Raw genomic sequence first — 19962 nt, forward strand, 5'->3', positions numbered from 1 at the left:
TTTGTTTTTTTTTGTGCAAAATGCCAAGAGTAGAATTGATGGGAGCAAAGAAAACTTTTCTAATATCACGTCAAGAATCCAACCCTGCAGACAATAAACAATTCAACAGTCACGACATAACCATCCAATTATTAGTACTTGTGGTGTAATTATGTGTTCTTTGTTTTTTTAATAATATATGGCCGTCCCATCCACCTCCACTACGAGCAGAACGCATGCCATTAATGGCTGTCGCTCAAGGCCAACATGCTTTTTCTCATCCCTCTCTTTTTTGGGGTCATCATCATGGGGGTTCCGAATGTAACTGTTGACCTAATTTGTGCCCCCAGCAAAGAAGGCACTATCATCAAATATAAGAAAAAAGTTGCTCCATGCAATGCTTGAGTGTTAGGATACATATATAAAGAAAAGAAGAAGAAGAGGATGAAGATAGCACTAACATACAACTCCATAATCCTTTTGTCCCTATAGGTGGTATTTTTAGGTCAATTTGGGATGCAGGAGGTTGGGCTGTTTGATATTATTTTTGTTTTAAAAAATATAGGAAAAAAAATGAAGTAAACTGAAAAAGATGTACAGTTTAATTCTATTTTTTAAAAAATTATTTGTGAAATGTTAATGCTTTTGGTGGCAAACATCTATTTCATTCAAACAAAAGAAAAAAAAAAGTAAACATAAAGCAAAAAATAGTACAAGTTTTATTCCAATGCTCTCTTCAATATCAACCATAATACCAAATAATTAATAAATTACTGTCACTATTGTTGCTTTTGTTGTTGTTGATCTTAGAAAGCTAAACACTAACTGAGAAGGTCATTTATCCATTTTTTTCAAGAACAAAAGGTAGAGTCGTCCTCCAAGTGGTTGTTGAGCTCTCAAGGAGAAGAGGACCACAGCATACCTAATCCCATGAGTTTGTTTTAATAATCTGAGGTGAAAATATGAAGCCTTGTTGAGAGGCATGGAGGAAATAAAGCAAGACCACAGGTATCAGAAATTGAGAAGCCTGCTATTTGGCCGACCATGCATGAGCCATGCGATGCTGCACACAAGCTAAGATACTAATATGAATCAAACTCACACCTATCATGAGGCTCATCTCCTGCATAAAATCCCCGCTTTGAATCCGAGAATCCCATCCCAGATTCTAATATGTGCCCACTAGGGCTGTCACTAAGATCCTTAGGCCCATACTTGACTTTGGCTCCACTTAGACCCATTTTGGACCCATAGGCCTGTGAAGCGAGTATGTGCCCAAAATTCGGCCATCTGATTACTCTGTTCTAAGTCTTGTTCCACCATAGTACCACGATCGACCTATGGTCAGCCCTAATAGATCTACGCAGCAATGTTCTTTAGTCCATATAGGTTATGGGTCGGGTCCGCTCTAATACCATTTGTAACAACCCAAAACCTCACCCAAAAAGGCTAGCTGGAAGATATTTTTTGGTTCCTTGGTCCTGTATTAGTACCCAAGATCTTCTCGATGAATAATCGATGTGGGACGAAACATACGCCCGCACGGGTCCTCACATGAAATTCGCAAATAGCTTCTCCATATATAAGGATGAGGCTATAGTTATTATATTTTTTCCCACTTTATCGAGAATTGCTATTGTAAAGTAATTGTAGTAATATAAATTATAACGAATAGTTTTATATTTATTATAAAATATATGATTATTATAATGCAATAATATGTTATTATTTTAATGGAGTATAAATATTAGAATAATAATAATTGTAGTAATATAATATCATTATAATACAATAAAATATTATTATATTATTATTATATTGTACTATCAAATTGTTATTTTAAAGGATTGTTAATTTGTAAACTTTTTTATATTTATTAATAATATAATAAATAGATTCAAAAACTTAATTACTTGATTATGGCAGGCATAAACAAGTGCACCAATTGAAACGATTATGTTAAAAAAAGTATTTTAAATTATTTTTTAAAAAATCATTGTTGGGACTTAAATCAAGTCTCCTCCGTTAGCCCTCTCCTCCTTCGTGGGAAGCCAAAAAGAAAGCTTCTCAATATGTCTCAAGCAGAACTTTTGCCTAAAAGTTTTAGATTGAAAATTTTCTCTTAGAATTTGTTTCAACTTTTAGAAGCGACCAAAATTTTTACCAAATATCTTAAAATTATGTGAAAGAGTTTGTGGTTCTTCAAGAACAGCGTTTTAGCCTTCCAAAAGCAATATCAAATGGGGATTATAGCTCAATAGGGTCGTTTGAGTGTAGGTTGTTTTTGTGAGTTCATTCCAATTGAGATCCATATCTAATTTAGACTAGATAGTTCACCTAATATGTAACATATACTTGTTCCTTTACATGTCTCTCATTTCTTATAACACTTATAGATTATACTTCCAAGAATTTGAATTTTGGTATGATGGTAGTCCTTGGTTAAAATATGGGAACAGGTAGATCTTGGCACCACGTCCACCATGGGTATGACATGACACAACGACCATCAACCCCTCTCCAAACCGTCACCTTCCTTGTCCTTTGCATGGAAAACCTAATTTCACTGGGCTCAATCATTGTCCCCAAGACTACACTCCAAACTAGTTGCACATGGTGATCATGGCTTTCCATCGAAAAAATATCAGAAGACTCTTGCACTTGAACATGGAAGGAGCATCAAGAGCAATTGAAGTAAGGTTTAGTATTGGTGGAACAATAGGACACTGCATGCATGTACACCAGGACCGTCCAATTTTAAAAAGAGCAAAGAGTTGATGATATGTATGCAAAAGATACGTAGAAGATGAAGAAGGCATAAGATAACTAGCTTGGCATTTCCGAATATTTTATGCCAACCTTCTTTGGGGTATGTATGAGGCCATAATGATGTCTCTTTTGATGCCATTCATGCCCTTCCCCACCACCTCCAGTTGCATTTAGTTAGGCATCTCCCAAGAATCTGAAGCCTTGGGTGGGGAATCACTTGCTCGAGGCAAGACTTGTTTGGCAGCATCAAGGGGCCAACAACTGGACCTTGAGCTCTGCTCCCTTTCATTTTTGATCCTTGAGGAGGTTTACCCCGTAAAATAAAAAAATTAATGAGGAATGCATTTGTAATAACTCATGACTCATGCAAAAAAAACTAGTCAAAAGATATTTTTTTGAGTTTATTAGTCTTGTATAAGTATCCAAAACCTCCTCGACGAATAATCGATGCGGGATTAAACACACGTCCGCACGATTCTCACATACTTTTTCTGTTCAAATTTTAGCATCTTCGTCAAACTAAGAGTTCAAATCCATTCAAATCTAATAACAAGCACTACAATAGGCCAGTGGTCAGTATTCATAAATCCGTATTACAGTGTTCTCTAGTCTAAATAGGTTATGAACCAACTTCGCTCTGATACTATTTGTAATAATTCCAAAAAGACTAATCAAAAGATATTTTTTAGATTTTTTATTTCTATATAAATATTCAAAAAAAAATCAGCGAATAACCGAAACTAAAGAGGTATATATAATTCATGAACTTTGCTCTTGTTTCTGTTTGGACAGGTTATAATGGTTGTATAGTGGTTTCTGTTTTTATCATGAGAGGGGAAGGAGTAAGAAGCAGTACTCCTTCTATCAAAGGAAAAAGAAAAAAAGAAAAAAAAAGGCAGTACTTCTGGTCGTGGTCCATATATAGTTGCGAAGCCAATATAAGAATGTCATGATGCGCCAAGATTAAAGAAATTTCTCACTCGGGGCACCCGTGGGGATCATCAAATGCTTTGTTTTAATTAAACAATCGGATTCCTTTTGCTTGTACCAGTTCTAAGCCAGCTGTTCGATGCTCGGACGAGAATAGACAAGAGAAAGGAGAAACTTCTTATGGTCCGGTGAAGCCTCCTCACCAGCTCATAGGTTGGGACAAAGCATGTCGTCCTTATGAAGCTTTGGGTGAATCCTAAATCTTAAGACTTCTTTAACGACCGTCTCCTCAGTAAATGGTGGTGGAGATATTATCATGAACAGGACAGGACTTGGAGGAGGATTTAATTCAAAAACCGGCCTCCAAGTTAACCCTTCAAGCCATAGACTGAGACTTGCATCGCCCACTTGGATCGGACCCCTTGAAAACTGCCGGTGGTTCTTCAGCGAGTGTAGTTCTTTAAAATTTGCTCACTTATTTGTCTCCTATCAGGCCACGCATGTATACAGGAAGGCAAACGGTGCTGCAGACTGAATTGCCTCCTATGCAGCCCATCACTTTGGGAGATTCATTTGGGCTAGTCACGGGTCAGTGTCTGTACCCTTATATAGTCTTCTATTTTCTGATCTTGTTGATCGTATTCACATCCGTCGAGTGTGAGCCGCCACTGTAAAAAAAAAAAAAAAAAAAAAAACTGCCTCTGGTTTGTACATGGGCAACGGATAAGTGGGGCCTATTAAATCATGGCCATCGTGCCAATCATGGACAGATTTTACCGGTCCTCTCCATTACAGGTTCGATTCCGCTAAATGAGCCATGTCTGGAATCACACATCTTGCTCAATGCAGCCTTCACATTGGCTTTCATGGACCAACCTGATTCCCATCCAATCGTTTAAGCCCATTATTGTGCCCTATTCCCTATTGATTCTACTTTATTAAATAAAGCCCTAGGGCAGCTTTTACGGGCAAAAAGCTTTCAATAAATAAAGCACAAGAAACTAGCGGGTCCCCGGGAACAAAATTCTGGTTTACTCCACCTGCTAAGCATGCTTTATGGATCAAAAATCTCAACCAATAGGCTAGCACTAGAAACAGCAGTACATAATCTCCCAAAATTTATACCCTTCAAGCAGTTTGCAAATCCACTTGTTCGAATGGTTGCATTGAAGGACTTCGAGTCCATGTAGAACAAACCTCTCATAAGGATTGAGATTATATTAATCGAGGATGTTTAAAGGACACAAACATTCAATCAGATAAGGAGCGTGACTAATTCTTGGGACCTTTAGAAGGCCTAGATGGAGGCACCATATCTGACCTTGAGATGGTATCTAGTCTTCTTGGCTCTCACTAAAGAGAGTGTGGCTTGCCTTTTCTTCTCTCGTCCCTTAAAGTTAATTTCCATTTTCTCTGGTCTCCCCGGTTTGTGCAGTGCAAAGGAAGCATAAGAATCCCGGCCCTGCAAGGCATTGGATTTGTCTTTTCTAAAGAAAAATGACAGTGACAGTGGACACACAGTACCCACTCTCATCTGTTCTGAAGAAAACGCCATAGCTTGAAGGGCATCAGATCCTCCGATCCGGCTGGCTTGGCTGAAAGGATGAAGTGTAGCTAAATTACCTTTGCCCACAACATCTTTCTGAAAGGCTTTTGTTCAACTAGCTACGAAAACTTTTTCAGGTCGCCAGCATGTGATCTTTGTTCATCCACCATTAGCTCTCACCTTCGATATCAACCTTTTCTTATTATATTAGGTCGTTGTTTCATAGTACGCATATTTATATACAACGTAGCAGAATATTTAATAAGCTAGAAAAGCTAGAGATACATGATAGAAGAGTTTTATGCAAACTTCATACAGACACAAGCATTATTCTGCATAACCAAAGTGACAAATCAGGCTTGGTTGAGCTGGTTGCTGCTATCTTCCTTCCCACCCTTGAGGAATCTGGAAAACCAGATGGCTGATGATTTTGGGTGCCTTGCAAGGCCATTCTTATAGTCGACGTATATCAGCCCGAACCTCTTGGTGTATCCTTGCGCCCACTCGAAGTTATCCAACAATGACCATGCAAAGTACCCACGAACATCAGCACCATCCCTGTCCCAAGTATCAGTTATTTGTCAGTTAATAAAGAATGTTTTGCATTCTATCGTTCATTTCCTACCACAAATGCACAATTTCATGAAACATGTATACGAAGATATGGCTAAGTACAACTGAGGTCACAAGGACATATCCATGTAACAAACATATTATACAGAGTAATGCGATGAACCTAGGTCCCCTGGCAACTAGGCCAGTCGCACAACTATGGTTTGTAGGTTGAATTAGTACCATATAAAATCTCACTGAACAACAATTACAGGATTCTGTAGCCTTCTGATGTTCCCAATATAGGAGCTGTGTACAACAACAGCAACAAGCAGCAACCGTGCATGTAAGCAGATAAGGGCACGGATGAGGTGCCAAACTTGATTCGAATGGTTTGCAAGGTTTGAGGTTGGGTGAAAGGTTACCAAGAGACACCTTGGTTCCCAAAATTCATGGCAAACCATCCAAAATACTATTTCAAGGGGTTGCATCATTGCCATAAAACCAAGACAAAATGTTGTGGGACATAGGTTACCAGTAGCAGCAGCCTTAGTAGTAGCATGATAAATGCTTAGGAAGCAGGTGCGACGACAAATTTCCAAAGAAATTCTAAAGCAGATGAGCCACCCTAAGTGGAAGACTACTGATCCTCTTTTAATTTACACAATTCCTTTGGAGACTCAAGTCAACAATGTGGTATAAATATTTTAAATGAGATAATATATGGCCTTTCATCATTTTGAGTATTTTCTGTCACCTACTATATGTTACAAGGATATGCAGACAACACCACCATAGCAATACATAGAAATAATGTAATTATCTTCCTAATGAAATCGTGATATGATGTACCATGATAGCATAAAAATATCAAAATAATATTAATTATTTAGGCTGCGGTTGAAGGGTTTTAATTTTAAAATCATGATTTTATCCTTTCTCTTGAGTCAAAATTTCTAATACTTCAAGAGTTGAGATATCCAAAAGATCATGGGTTTAGTAATCTAGAAAAGCATGCAAAATGACAAAAAGATAAGGTTCTGCAATGCACTCAGTAACGAACTATACTTCTCATGAACTCCTTGCTGAATATTTTGCCTGTTATTACAGATCTCACACTCATAATGCTTTTTCTCCATCAAGAGGCGTTGGTCTATCCTTTTCACATATTAGTCATTCGCAGTAGTTTGTTTTTGATCTACCTACCAGAACTAACTGTCACATAAGTAAAATGATTTAAAGCACACATTTTTATGTGGTGCTATCAATCTGAAACAAGTGCAGGAAGTTGAAGCATACATGTTTAGAGGAACAACAGTTGTAATGTACCTGATTGCCTGTGCAACAGCAGCGACGTACCCCTTAAAATATCCGACTCTCTTTTCATCATTTAATACCTCACTCAATGCTGCTGTTTCAGTGTCTTCATCATCCATACCTGCAGGTTATAGACAAGTATCCCAATGAATACATATGGCCATAATGAGAATTCCTTTTTTTAATATTAACTGCACACAACATTTATAAAGCTTTAATTATTATTCAGCATATTTCAAGCAAAATAAATTAGATCCCTATTGCAAATGATCCATATTTCCTTAAAATTTTAAATTTTCATAAGAATACTACACTTGGAATAAGTCTGCTATCCTATTTCTGATTGCAGAACGAAATGGTTTCCATTAAAATTGGAGGCATCTTTTAGCACTTGGAAGATTTTGGTGTCAATCTCTTTCGATAATGTCTGAAATTTGTAAATCTGCCACCAACTTTAGAAAACATAGGGAAAAAATGTCCCTGCAACCACTATTATTTTAGAGAATTCATTTAAGAGTTTGGATCATTCTAACATACAAGTGTTATTTGGTATGGAACTCGAGAGTGGAATATGAATACCCAATGTCTCCTCCAAATAATTACAAATTTGCACACAACTTGCAAGAACAAGTATTAGCAAATCTTTTCCTGCCTTGATCAATTGGTAAGAATAAGCAAGATTTGCAAAGAACCTATATGCATCTAACCCAAGAACCTTCCTAAGACACCTTCTGAAATCTGTTCCTTTCAGAAGCTACTTGGTTTCTCCATTCAATCTTCAGAAGCTACTTGGTTTCTCCATTCAATCTTCAGAAGCTACTTGGTTTCTCCATTCAATCCATTCCCAATCATGACAACAACAGAACTAACCTCAGTCCCCCAGTCCCAAGCCAGAACAATAGGGTAGAGGATCGTCAGGCTAGAAGCCAGTATAGAACAAAAGCAAACTGTAGAATGAATTCTACACCTACGCTTAAACTTTTACTGCATGCGACTGTTGTTAGATGGGCTGCAGAACTTGGGTGGAGTCCAAAGGCTCCCGCTTTTTCCTCCCTCCAGCACTGGGAATTAAAGAGGATGGAGTCCAAGCGTGCTGGGCCGCATAACAGGGGGAATTCAGGGATGGAAATGCACCGTCCGAGTTCCCATTATATAGCAGTATAGGCATAAAGTTATTAAAAATGAAGCGACACACAATGATTAAACTTACTCAAGATAAGGCTTTACTACTTGACATCATGGAGCATTACCATTCTCAGTAACATATATTGGGGGATTGTGATATCTTTTTGCTATATAGTTAAGAACTTTACGGATGCCCCAAGGAACTATGTAAAGCCACTCTGATGCAGCCTGCCATGATAGAAAATTTTCCAGTTAGTTTGATAATGTTGGATGCATTTTGAATGTTTGGTTCATTGTCAAGAAAGCTTTCTTAGAGGATGCTTGTGCATGTGACGCAGACATGCATGCACATGTGCTATGTGCATGCTCCCACAGGCGCGCACAGAGAGAGAGAGAGAGAGAGGGGGGGGGGGGAGGGGGAGAGAGAGAGATTCTTACCCTATCACCAATCGCCTCACCTGCTTCCCAATTAGCTGTGCATAATACAATAAAATAATACTAATCAAACTGAAGCTTTATTGAAATAAATGCAAAAGCTACTGCAAGACTGGCAATTAATAATTTAAAATAGAGATATTCAGAAAAAAGGAGATTTGCAATTAAAGAAAAAATTACAAAGTTGTAGATGATCGCACTTCAGAGAATTAGTGATCAATCTGATACACATAAGGTAACTTGGCAACATAGTGTTTCACTGGAGCATAAATGAATGATTTAGAGAATAAAGCCTTGAAATAAGGTGATAAAGTATTTTAAACTTGCAAAATCATAGAAAATAGCATTTCAGAAACTAATTTATGGATGTATGTAAGGCAGACGATTGATTCGATTCTAAACTTTGCTACCATATTAGATGTCTAGGATTAAAATAAATGCAAGTGTGTGGTTGCAAACCATGCAAGTAATAATGTTCTGCCAAGAGAGAGGAACATGCAATTGGTAGCATAATAGCTTAAATATGAGTATCGACAGATAAGAGGTAGCCCATGTGCTACTGAGTTCACAACACTAGTTGAGAAGAAGTTTGATCAATTCACTAAAACAGGGACATGAGCACTATAAAGCAACACTATCATTAATGAGGCAAATGGATAGAGCAAGCTGCAGGAGAGCGAGATGGAACCAAAAGGAGCAACATGATGCCTGATTAGGGGAAAATGCTTATCTTTGTGAGAGGATGCAAGGAGGTGCTCAGCTGATGTTATCAAAGTCTCCATGTCAATTCCAACCATCCGCTTGTGTGCATAAAACAGCAATGCAGAAAGAAAAAGCATATAGGTGAATTGTGGGCACCTGCATGCCCTCATGTGGAAGATATCATTGTCCAACCAATAAACAAATGAAGGTATCACATGGCAAAGTTTGAAAGATGTGTTGAATCAATTACCCATTAGGATCTAAAGACTGCAACTCTCCGAGGGTAACAGGATGTAGCAGTTGATGAGGTCAACAGGTAGCTAAGCGAGTTTATTGATGTAGCAAATTATTAAAAATCCAGAAAGCATGGAGCTCTAACATTATGTGGTCAGCAGATGATGCCAAATATTTTACAAACAACAACCACAAACGAGAGATGACCCCATAAACAATGCATGTGTAATAAAGAAAGTAGCTGGATCAAAATGAAGGCATCTTAGGATGTGATCTTAATCAAGAAGTTGCCATGACATGGGATTAATGTGCAACAAGCAGATCAGCTTTCAAAGTATATGGATGCTAGGGTGCATAAAAAAGATTGTAATAAATCTAAGTCTAACATGCTATAGAGAGTTGATGATGAAACAAACCCATGAAGCATCACCATTTATTTAGGCTGAAAGCAACAGCATAGAGGTTCCATGTACATTTGCAACTTGAGTCATTTAATTTAGATTGTAGAACTTAATCTCACGAGTCGCCTGTCCTGAACTCAAACCCAACCAAGAAAGACCCTAGACAACTCGGATGAGTCAACCAGGTCTTGTAGAGAGATCTTAGATGCTGATGCCGCAAAACTAGTAAGAATTTAGTGGAATTTTAAGATAGATAGTCTGCTTGATAGTGTCAGAAACCAGACTGGAGATCAATACAATTGCTGACACTGAAACTTCTTTGACATTAAGCACCACGTTATTTCCTAATAAACATCAGCCTTATGTTTTGCCAACAAAATATATAACCCAAAAAATAAGGCCTAATGAACTTGCATGCATTTCCATTTGCTAGCCCTTTGGACGTTTCAACATAAGAAATATAAAGTGATGAAATATATGGACTTATAGAGAAGGCATCAAGACAGAAAGTAACGAGCTCAAATAGCTTGCTTGTCTTGCAACAACTGGATGAGAACTATACCATTCCATTATTTCTTAGAGAAACCTTCAACTTCATACTGCGATTAGAAAAGGATGATTGAGGTTCTTTGGAGTTTGGAGCTGGTTATTATTGGGTTTGTAGGTGAGTGCACATTGAAGAAAGTTTTTATTTTTTTGCTTGCTGTGTCCTGAGGACAAATTTGTCAAACCTGTGGAGGTGGATTGATGCCCTGAGAACAAGGCATGATATTTTCATACATCTTGTGCTTACAAAGTGTTCTCGAAATTATATTGAAATTGTTTCATCATTTCGTATATCAATCCAACACTACTAGGTGAATCTAGCCTAAATAATAAAACAGATGTAGAGGCATAAACAGGTATATAAATACATTAATGTTTAAATTTCATCCACAAAACAAAAAAGTTAGGAAGGTATGCATATAAATACCAATCCTCTCCATCTCTTGTACTTGATAAAAGTGGATTTCTTCTGTATTTTGTGCATGAGCAATAAACCTTGTTGTGTAATGATTTAAACCCACAAAATCAAGCGAATTCCTTAGCAATTCTTTATGTGCATCTGAGAATTTTGGAAGTTTATCTCCTAGTCTCTCATGCATAACCGCAGGGTAGTCCCCGAAGAAAATTGGATCCAAAAACCTTCAAAAAAGGAAATTTTCAGATGTCAAAGAAGCACAAACCCTTGTTGTATTGATAATTATACACCCCAACATTTAAACAAGGCAAGGAATTCTTGTTCATATAAAACCTTGAATAATGAAGATTCAAGATAACAACTATGTTAATATAGTCTTGGAAATAAAATGAGCTTTTGTATCTTTTTCAAAATGAACATGCATATAAACATGAGAAGAAACATAATACATCTAAGACAAGATCAGATCTGATCTGCAAATAGAACAAAGGGATGAAAAATGATCACTACACCTGCATATCTTGTCAATCGCTATCTAAAAGGTCTTAGGATTGCATCTTTAGAAACTTCAATATAAAAATAAGGATATGTTGCAAAGCTATACGATGAAAGTAATATTGACAAGCAGGCTTGGCGCTATGCTTAATGAGGATTTAGAATTTTCGCAGAATAAAAAAAATTATGATGCAGTCTGGCCAACAAACAACATGAAGTCGAAAATTGAAAGGGACTAAGAGATGAATCCAGGAATAACTTAAAGAACTTGCAAACGCATGGCTATTCTATCATTTTCTTTGTCGGATAGCACATGTGCACACAGAAATTCTCTTTTCTGGAAAAGCTTCGAAAAATTGGCTTCTGTTTACACGAACTTATATTCTTTTGAGGCTGCCATATCTGACACTTGAGGACACTTGGATACTTGGCACATCACACCAAAAGTGTCCAGGTAATACTACTTCTGAAAATGGCAGCCCTTAATTCAATGGCCTCACAAATTGAAGGTCATTCAAGACTCCTAGTTATATTTATAGATTAATCCTGTAACTCTTTCTTCTATGAGAAGACCCTCAAGTTGAGTTTGAGACCTAGTAAATTAACTCTGGAGTCTAGACAGTTGATCAGATTGCTTACTACTAACACAAACAGGCACACAAAAAAACACACATACAATACATGAAGAAAAAAGGAATCCTATGAGGAGTAACATCATGAATTAAAATCTTCCTTACATTAAAACTAAAGATTGTAGAGCTGTTATTTCCTTATTACAAGTAATCTTTGTCAAATTATCTGAAAACTTCAATATATAAAAATTTTAAAGTCTGGATGCTTTAGGATGCTCGGAGACGCAATACAACAATCCATGACACTTTGACAGTGGAGTTTCCCTGCTTCTCCCTGAATCTTCCTATTTATCATCCTCCTTCACCAAACTAATAAGAATTTTGCCAATTAGACATAGAGGAAGATTTCAAATTTGCATTTATCCTAAGAAATTGATTAATTGAAATTTACGGAATACTCTTCAGGATTTGTAAAAGTTGACAATGCTTATGAGGTTGCTGGTGAAAGAACCAATCCTCTTCAGTGGAAGTTATACGGCTAATGCCTCCACAAAGTCAACATTCAACATGTGTCAAACACCTTAGGCGAGAATATGTAGACAGCAAAATAATGCTACCATGCTTGCCATTCTATTGTTTCTTTTATGGGATGGAGAATGAGATTGCTTCACAACCTTCATCATGACTTCACAAGGAAAATCTGGTTGCATATTAATGAGATATTGTCATGTGAATCTGTTGACAATACACTGCTCTAGACTCCTAAATAAAATTAGTAAAACTCTTATTTTGTTCTGCATCTGCAATTAAATTGTTAAATTGGTTTCTAGGTCCTTATTGTTAAGCTACAATACCTGGGACTTTTGCCCCTGATATTGAATAGTTTAAGTCACATGTTATGTTTGTCTTTCATGACATACAACAAGTCACAAAAAATAGCTGTGGAATAAGAACCGTAACTATCCCATAGAAAAAGTTCAGAGAAAAACTAGGATTTAGATGCCTCTGTCTCTGCTCTTCCTTTAAGCATAGAAACATGATTTAATATGATTATTCTATGAGTTCTCTATTTCCTGTGATGTGCGACAGGCATTATTACGAATACATAAACAAACTCTTAAGAAGAAGCAGAAGCAGAAGAAGAAGAAGAAGAAGAAGAAGAAGAAGAAGATATAATGTCAAGAGTATTTACCAGCCAAGTTGAAAATTCAGCCGCCTCTCTGCAGCAACCTTATCTTGCAATTTATCGGAAAATGCCTCTGCCCATTCACAATCAAGAACTAACCCAAGTTGACCACCTTGAGTCGCCTAAAATAGAGCAAGTAAAGCTACTAAGCCATGATATGAGTAGAACAAGATAAAAGCTGGTTCATATTCAAACTGAATGTTTCCAAAATTCCATAAATCATCCTAATTTCCTCTTGATTTGCAATTTAAATTAAAATTTTGAAGAGTTAAAAAGCATGGAGTAGTTTTCATTCATTTACAAGTATCAATGCAGATTTTATGCAGACAGCTAAACAATGGATATATAAGTGTTTAATGACCAATAAAGATATATTTCTACATAATGACTACAATACTCCATAGGAAACTTAAGCCAAACCAATATATCCGAGAGAAAATAAAAGTGTTTAATGACTAAAAGGAGAAAGTAGGTTCTCCAAAATGACTGCAATGCAACATAGGAAACAAGCCAAACCAATATACACAAGATAAAATATATCAAAGAACATGCCTTAAATTTCTTCTTGTACACAGCAACAGCAGCTGCATGGGCTAAGAGTTGGTGATGTGCAGCCAAGTAGGGTTCAAAAGATGAATTCTCATATCTTCCAGGAGCAAATATCCCAATACCATAACCATTCACAGCTGTTTGAAGTGGTTCATTGATTGTGATCCAGTGCTTGACTCTATCTCCGAACTTTGCAAAACAAGTTTCTGCATACAGTGCAAAATATTCCCTGGCCATTTTGCAACATCAAGTTAACAAAAAATCTTTAGAGCATAAAATGCAATGGAAAAAAATACCTGACCATATTTTGCATCAAAAAAAAGTTCTTAAATTTGTACAAAAAGCATGTCATATTTTCAAAAAAAAAAAAGAAACATAATAGTATTAATTTTACCAAGATGCTCCATAATAGTGGTGAAATTATGCACAAAATATACACATTTATACATATATAAAATGCCAAATTTAGATAATAGCATGCCCCTATTCATCAAATCACCCAAGGATCTAAATGCTGCTGGTGCAGAGATTTGCCAGCATGGGACGTGCTGTGTGATGCCTTGCAGACATACAACATGCACCATCATGAAGTGGGCCCACTAGAACAGTGGCATTAGCATGCATATTATATTGTGGGCACAAGATTTTTCAAGGTTTTATTTTTTTAAGTTTGATATTTGAACTTCATCCTAGTCCAATTAAGAGTTGCTCACAAATTAAAAACCTGTTTAACTCAACATTTTAAAAAACTCCTATGCAGTATGATCAACATCTGGGCATATAAGCATGCTGGTGTACCATGGAATGTCTCTTTTAAAGTAAAATGGCATCCTAACAATGCATTAACATTAATTAATAACAATCCTTGATTAAAAACAGACAATTGTAAATCATAAGTCTGGATGAGAAATGATTGGAGACCAATGTAAGTATGAAGGTTGAAGCGTTGTGTTCTAATTAGCATCATATTATAAGAAAAAAACTTACAGACCAAAATTTGAAACTTTCTTACCAAATCTTTGGGCTTGAGCAATGTTTAGATCAAGGTTTGCAATCTGGACCCCATACATTTACCATCTTCGTATAATGTCAGCATATCCAGTACAGGAGTTGATTCAGCAATACGGATATTTGGTATGCCCCCCGTATCGCTTCCAAGTTTGGTACAGCACACTCGGTATGCATCGCTACAGCATACCATGGTTTAGATGCTGAAAAATTTATGATGTTTTAAGATCTAAGAAGCTCCCTAGCATTGAAAACTTGCCATTTTGATCAGATCCCAAACATCTGGAATTTATTCTTGAGCTGGAAAGTTGAACTTATTTTGATGAGACTTGAATCATTGACTATTTATATTGAACTCAAACAGAGAATGCTTCCCTTGTTTAATGTAGTATCCTAAGTAAAGGCAATAAAAAAGAATAAGGAGGCATTTTCTTGAATGATGTTCCTTGTTAAGTCTAGGGCAATTAAAAGGTGAAAATAGAAGTTAAAATTTCTAGCTAGAATCAGGTCGTATTGACCTATACCGAACTAGCATGGCTCAGTGTAGGCCAGCAGCGCTTGATATTGAGCAGCTTGCCTAGTATGCCATACCGACCTAGTGTCAAGCACCTACCTAGCCCATTACCTATTGGCATAATCAGACGGTGGAATACTTAACATCACCTCTTCTAAAAAAGTGTTTTGAATGTAGGAAAACCAGCTTACCAGCCGGTATGAGGCATACTGTATCGTAACGGTTCGGTACTAGTATACAGTACAGGGGGTGCCGACACTCAGTATGCCGAACCAGCCCCGTATCATACGGTACCGACACAGTGATAGTATGGCACCGATATGGGGCCAATACCAAGACGACATACCTTGATACTATCAATTGGAAAACCAACTTATCAATTTGACTCCTCTTATAAGATGTTCCAAGAAAATCTATTTTTCAAATTCATCACAAGTTAAGGTTGACCGATCATATGACCATACCTTGCCTCGATCAAATTCTTTTCTTAAAGGCCTGCCTATATGATGGTAATTGCTTGTTTGCACCAAATATCGCTATTTATGTATTTGACAGAAAAAGCTTAATTATATAAAACATTGTAGGCATTTTGTAATATTATATATTATTACAGAATTTTTTAGCACTTTGATAACTATGGTAACTTACACAATCTTCTCAGATAGCCATCCTCCCATGCACTCATGAAGATTATATGGAAGATCCCAATGATACAGTGTCACATAAGGCTGAATACCTGCAACCAGAACACGTAAATGTAGGTCTTGATGGATATATTTGAAGGCACCAAGCATATGGTTAAAAACCTTTCTCTAGCAGGTAATCAATGAGATTGTTGTAGTAGGCGATCCCATTCTCATTGATCTTAGTTCCTAATCCATCTGTAATCATGATAAAGAGTATATCACTAATTCCATCACAGACCATTATATAATCATCTAAATGCATATATCAGTCAAATGACTACAAAGATCTAGCAAAATTGAAGTTACTGTTGTTCTCAAAACAGTATTCATCATGCAACATATACATATACATAATACATATATAGATACAGAGACACATAAATGTGTATATATGCAGACATACATATAACATTATATGAATATATGCCTGTATGGAGTTACAATACTTTCGGAGGGAGACTATGAGAGCAGGACTTCTTGCAAGAACTCAAGCATAACATAATGAAGATGTGGTGAAGGAGAAGGAGACACCTCAATTTCTTAGGGACTCGGACCATATAAGTTCCTCATAACACTGCAAGTCATATTGATCTAGCTTGCAAATTTCAAAGTGCATTTTTAGAGCGCCTACTTACATGATGAGATATGCATAGAAATATTAACATTTGATGACTCCTGCAACTATTTTCAATCATCCTTTTCCAATCTGTTGTGATGGTTTTAGTTAATCTACCCGACATATTTTTCAACTTAGTCCCATCATCCAACCCTCACACGGTCATACCTCTTCATGGTGTCCTCTAGTCTTTGTTGGCACTGCTGCATCATTTCAACCATATATGTGATTCCCAAGTATTCTTTGTATTCTTATTTTTCAACTTACTAAGTCCAAGTATCTCTACATATTTACCTGAATCTTCTCATTCACACCTTCATCTTATGAGCTACTCTAATTGGTTTAATATATTTAACAAAACTTCATTTCAAAAATTTCGATTAAGCAAATACATACAGCACTGAAAGGAAATACCAAAGGAAACACGTCTCCACAGCTCTAAGTTTTCAAAAAAAGTGGGGAAGGAAAGCCTTTTGTTCTCTCCAGCCCTGTATAATAGATTTAAGATTTACAAATACCTTTATGGAAAATCACTTGGTTATTGATTGTAATTTGGCTCATTTTATTCGCTTCTGGTTAATGCTGCATTTCAATAGTCCAATTCTAACTCATCGGACGATTAATCATGCAATTCATTCAAAAATTCACTATTCTCAATAGAGTGCAACTGCCATAATGGAACTTCTAATTTAAACCCATATTATTTAAAAGATCAATATACTCAATTAGCATTGAAGCACTTGCTTACCTTGCCAATTAACATTACACCACTGATAACATGGGAGTCTTCCAAGGTTCAAGGCTTTCGGATTATAACGTTCTTAGTCATCATGAGGATAAGAACATCTAGATATCCTAGTTTCATTTAAACAGAACATGGTGCATAATCAAAGAAGAAGATGGTGAAAGACAAATTTTTTTTTACCTTGTAATCAATAAATTAAAATATTGGAAAGCTCAGTGAAAATAATATATTTAGATATACAAGATGTCATAAATGTCTATGCATAATTATTAAGACCATATCAATGACATTATTCAAGATAAGGGATAGAATAGCCAAATTATTTGCATATATGACAGCATAGTAGGGTATTGTTTCAATTTTCAGCAGATTAATTATCTCTAACACACCATCCAATCATCATATGTCCATCCATTTTTCTTTTCAAGTATTTTTAATCTATTTTTATTTTCTCTCTTCTTCTTTGTTTGCTTACAGTTTCCTAGGAAAGCATAGATTTGATATAAAAGCTAAATTAACTAACCAAATACAATAATTGTAACCAATAGGTGTCAACATATTTATAGGATACAAGCACTGAAACATGCTACTTCCACCACATGCCACAAACCAACCTCAGATCTTTTGTTTGCATATGTTTGCTTTAAAATAGGGAAAAAGCATAATTTTCAAAGTATGTAAACCTTCAGTTTGCCCTAGGTGTGACTACGTAAAGAGCCTATATATGGAAATAAACCTCTCAAAAAGTACACTATTTGGAAAGTAATAAACCAATCAAAAAGTACAACATGCCAACTATGAAGCTGCAAATATGATATATAGAGGTTTAGATAATGATTACAAGATATTATAGTGTACCAGGGAAAATACGAGGCCAAGATATGGAAAAACGATAAGCTCCAAAACCTATCTTGGCGATAAGTTCCACATCTTCCTGCATTTACAATAAAACAAGCAACATGGAATTAAAACAATGTTACAACCAAGTTTGAGATGAATAAAGAATAGAGAAATGAAAACACATTTGCAATGACAACTAATGGTACAAAGACTTGGTTTTACAAAAGGCTAAAAGACCTTGGCCGTCTATTGTCCAAGATGGACATGGGATATCAAATAATGCTTACTGAAGTCTAAATTATTCAGGCAAAAAGATCAAAGAACGTACACATATGAAATGGTGGATTAGAGACATTTTACCATGTCAATATGTGAGACTTGAGAACTTATTTAGCTTGTGCTTCAGCATGTTGATAAATCTGGTACTAAGACATTTTCAAGTATTTCTCAAACAAGGTTGTCAAAATGATTAGATAGTGATGCATTAACAGTTCTATGCATTTAAACAGATTATGTAATAGCTAAGCGGTTAGTGAATGATGCTATATGTTAAAAATAAACATTTATAAAATAATAACTAAAATTTTGAGCTATTATATGCAATGTCTCACATAGTTGAATTTGTTTGCCAACCGATAAGAGCACAACCCTATTAAAAAGTGGACAAAAAATGGTGGTGGCAGAAGAAGCAAGAAGGCAAAAAAATATTTAAAACAAAATACTTGAAATGGCTGAAAATAAAGAACAATTTTATATGTGAATAGGTATTTGGAATAACAAAGAGAAATTATTTGGTTAGAATTTCCAAGAAACCAAATTGTTTAGTTTACTCTATCGGCAGTAACCCTAAAATGATAGCTCAATTGATAAGAAACCCAACTGAAATAGGGGTTCCAATTGTTCAAAATTATTTTCCTAATACTTAATAATAGAATTGTTCTTTCTTTTTCATTTCCTCTTTTAATGTCATTGATGACCATCTCCAACTTTTCATTTAACTATCAATTTCATACTTGCTTCAGCACATAGTTAATAAGGTATTTGAATATAAAAAATTAGGTAAAGAGAACAACTCAAAGCAATTTGATGCAGTTTAGGGTTAGACAAATATTTAATTTGAGAATATAATTGGAATATTTTTATTTTTAGATCTGATAACAACCATAATTAATCTAGACCATAACTTGAAATACCCATATGATAAATGGTTAAGGATTCCAATGCCAAACAAATCTGTTGATATGTTAAAGGCAACAAATGGGCTTACTCAGACCAAATTATCATGGCCTGAATCAAGGTTAGACGAACCGACCAAACCGACGTACCGGTGAGGACCGATACCAGTTCGGAATCGGTACCAAACCGGTTCAAAAAAAAAACACGCGAACGCGTTATGCTGCAGAGTGGCATTTAAAAGCGGCCATGCAAGGCAGCGCGTGGGCTCCCTACCCTGCACGGCGAGCCCGCGTGGGGAATCGCGCCCGCGTGGGGAATCGCGCACGCGCGGTTCCCTGCGCGTCGACCGCGATTTCTACCGCGTGGAACGCGCGTGGGCATGAGTCGAGGACGCGTTTCCCCACTCGCGCCCGCGCGCAGGCGCGCTCCCCACAGCCTCTCTCTTTTTTTTCTCTTTTCTTTCTTTTCCTTCTCTTCTTCTTCCTGAGCTCCTCCTCTCTTCTTCCCTCTCTCCTCCTCTCTTCTCCTCTCTTTCCCCCTTCTCCTGCGAGCAAAGGAGCTCTTCTTCCCCGCGAGGTGCTCGGGAGGAAGAAAGAGGCCCAGTAGCACGAGAGGTCTTCTTCC

The 19962-nt window shown here is 36.6% G+C and overlaps 1 protein-coding gene across 1 annotated transcript in view; it reads right to left on the minus strand.

The window, feature by feature from the left end:
* Window positions 1-5400: 5400 nt before the first annotated feature.
* LOC103706111 (beta-glucosidase 4) overlaps window positions 5401-19962 on the minus strand; it is a 28760-nt gene continuing 14198 nt past the window's right edge. Inside the window, exons 4-13 of the mRNA XM_039134561.1 lie at window positions 18181-18256; window positions 16082-16156; window positions 15924-16011; window positions 13757-13982; window positions 13211-13326; window positions 10964-11175; window positions 8657-8691; window positions 8344-8446; window positions 7106-7214; window positions 5401-5782 (exon numbers count right to left, since the gene is read on the minus strand). Of these exons, the coding sequence (XP_038990489.1) occupies window positions 5578-5782; window positions 7106-7214; window positions 8344-8446; window positions 8657-8691; window positions 10964-11175; window positions 13211-13326; window positions 13757-13982; window positions 15924-16011; window positions 16082-16156; window positions 18181-18256 (1245 nt within the window). The 3' untranslated portion in view covers window positions 5401-5577. The remainder of the gene's footprint in view (window positions 5783-7105; window positions 7215-8343; window positions 8447-8656; window positions 8692-10963; window positions 11176-13210; window positions 13327-13756; window positions 13983-15923; window positions 16012-16081; window positions 16157-18180; window positions 18257-19962) is intronic.

Source organism: Phoenix dactylifera, chromosome 1 (assembly GCF_009389715.1).
Source record: "Phoenix dactylifera cultivar Barhee BC4 chromosome 1, palm_55x_up_171113_PBpolish2nd_filt_p, whole genome shotgun sequence".
NCBI lineage: Eukaryota > Viridiplantae > Streptophyta > Magnoliopsida > Arecales > Arecaceae > Phoenix > Phoenix dactylifera.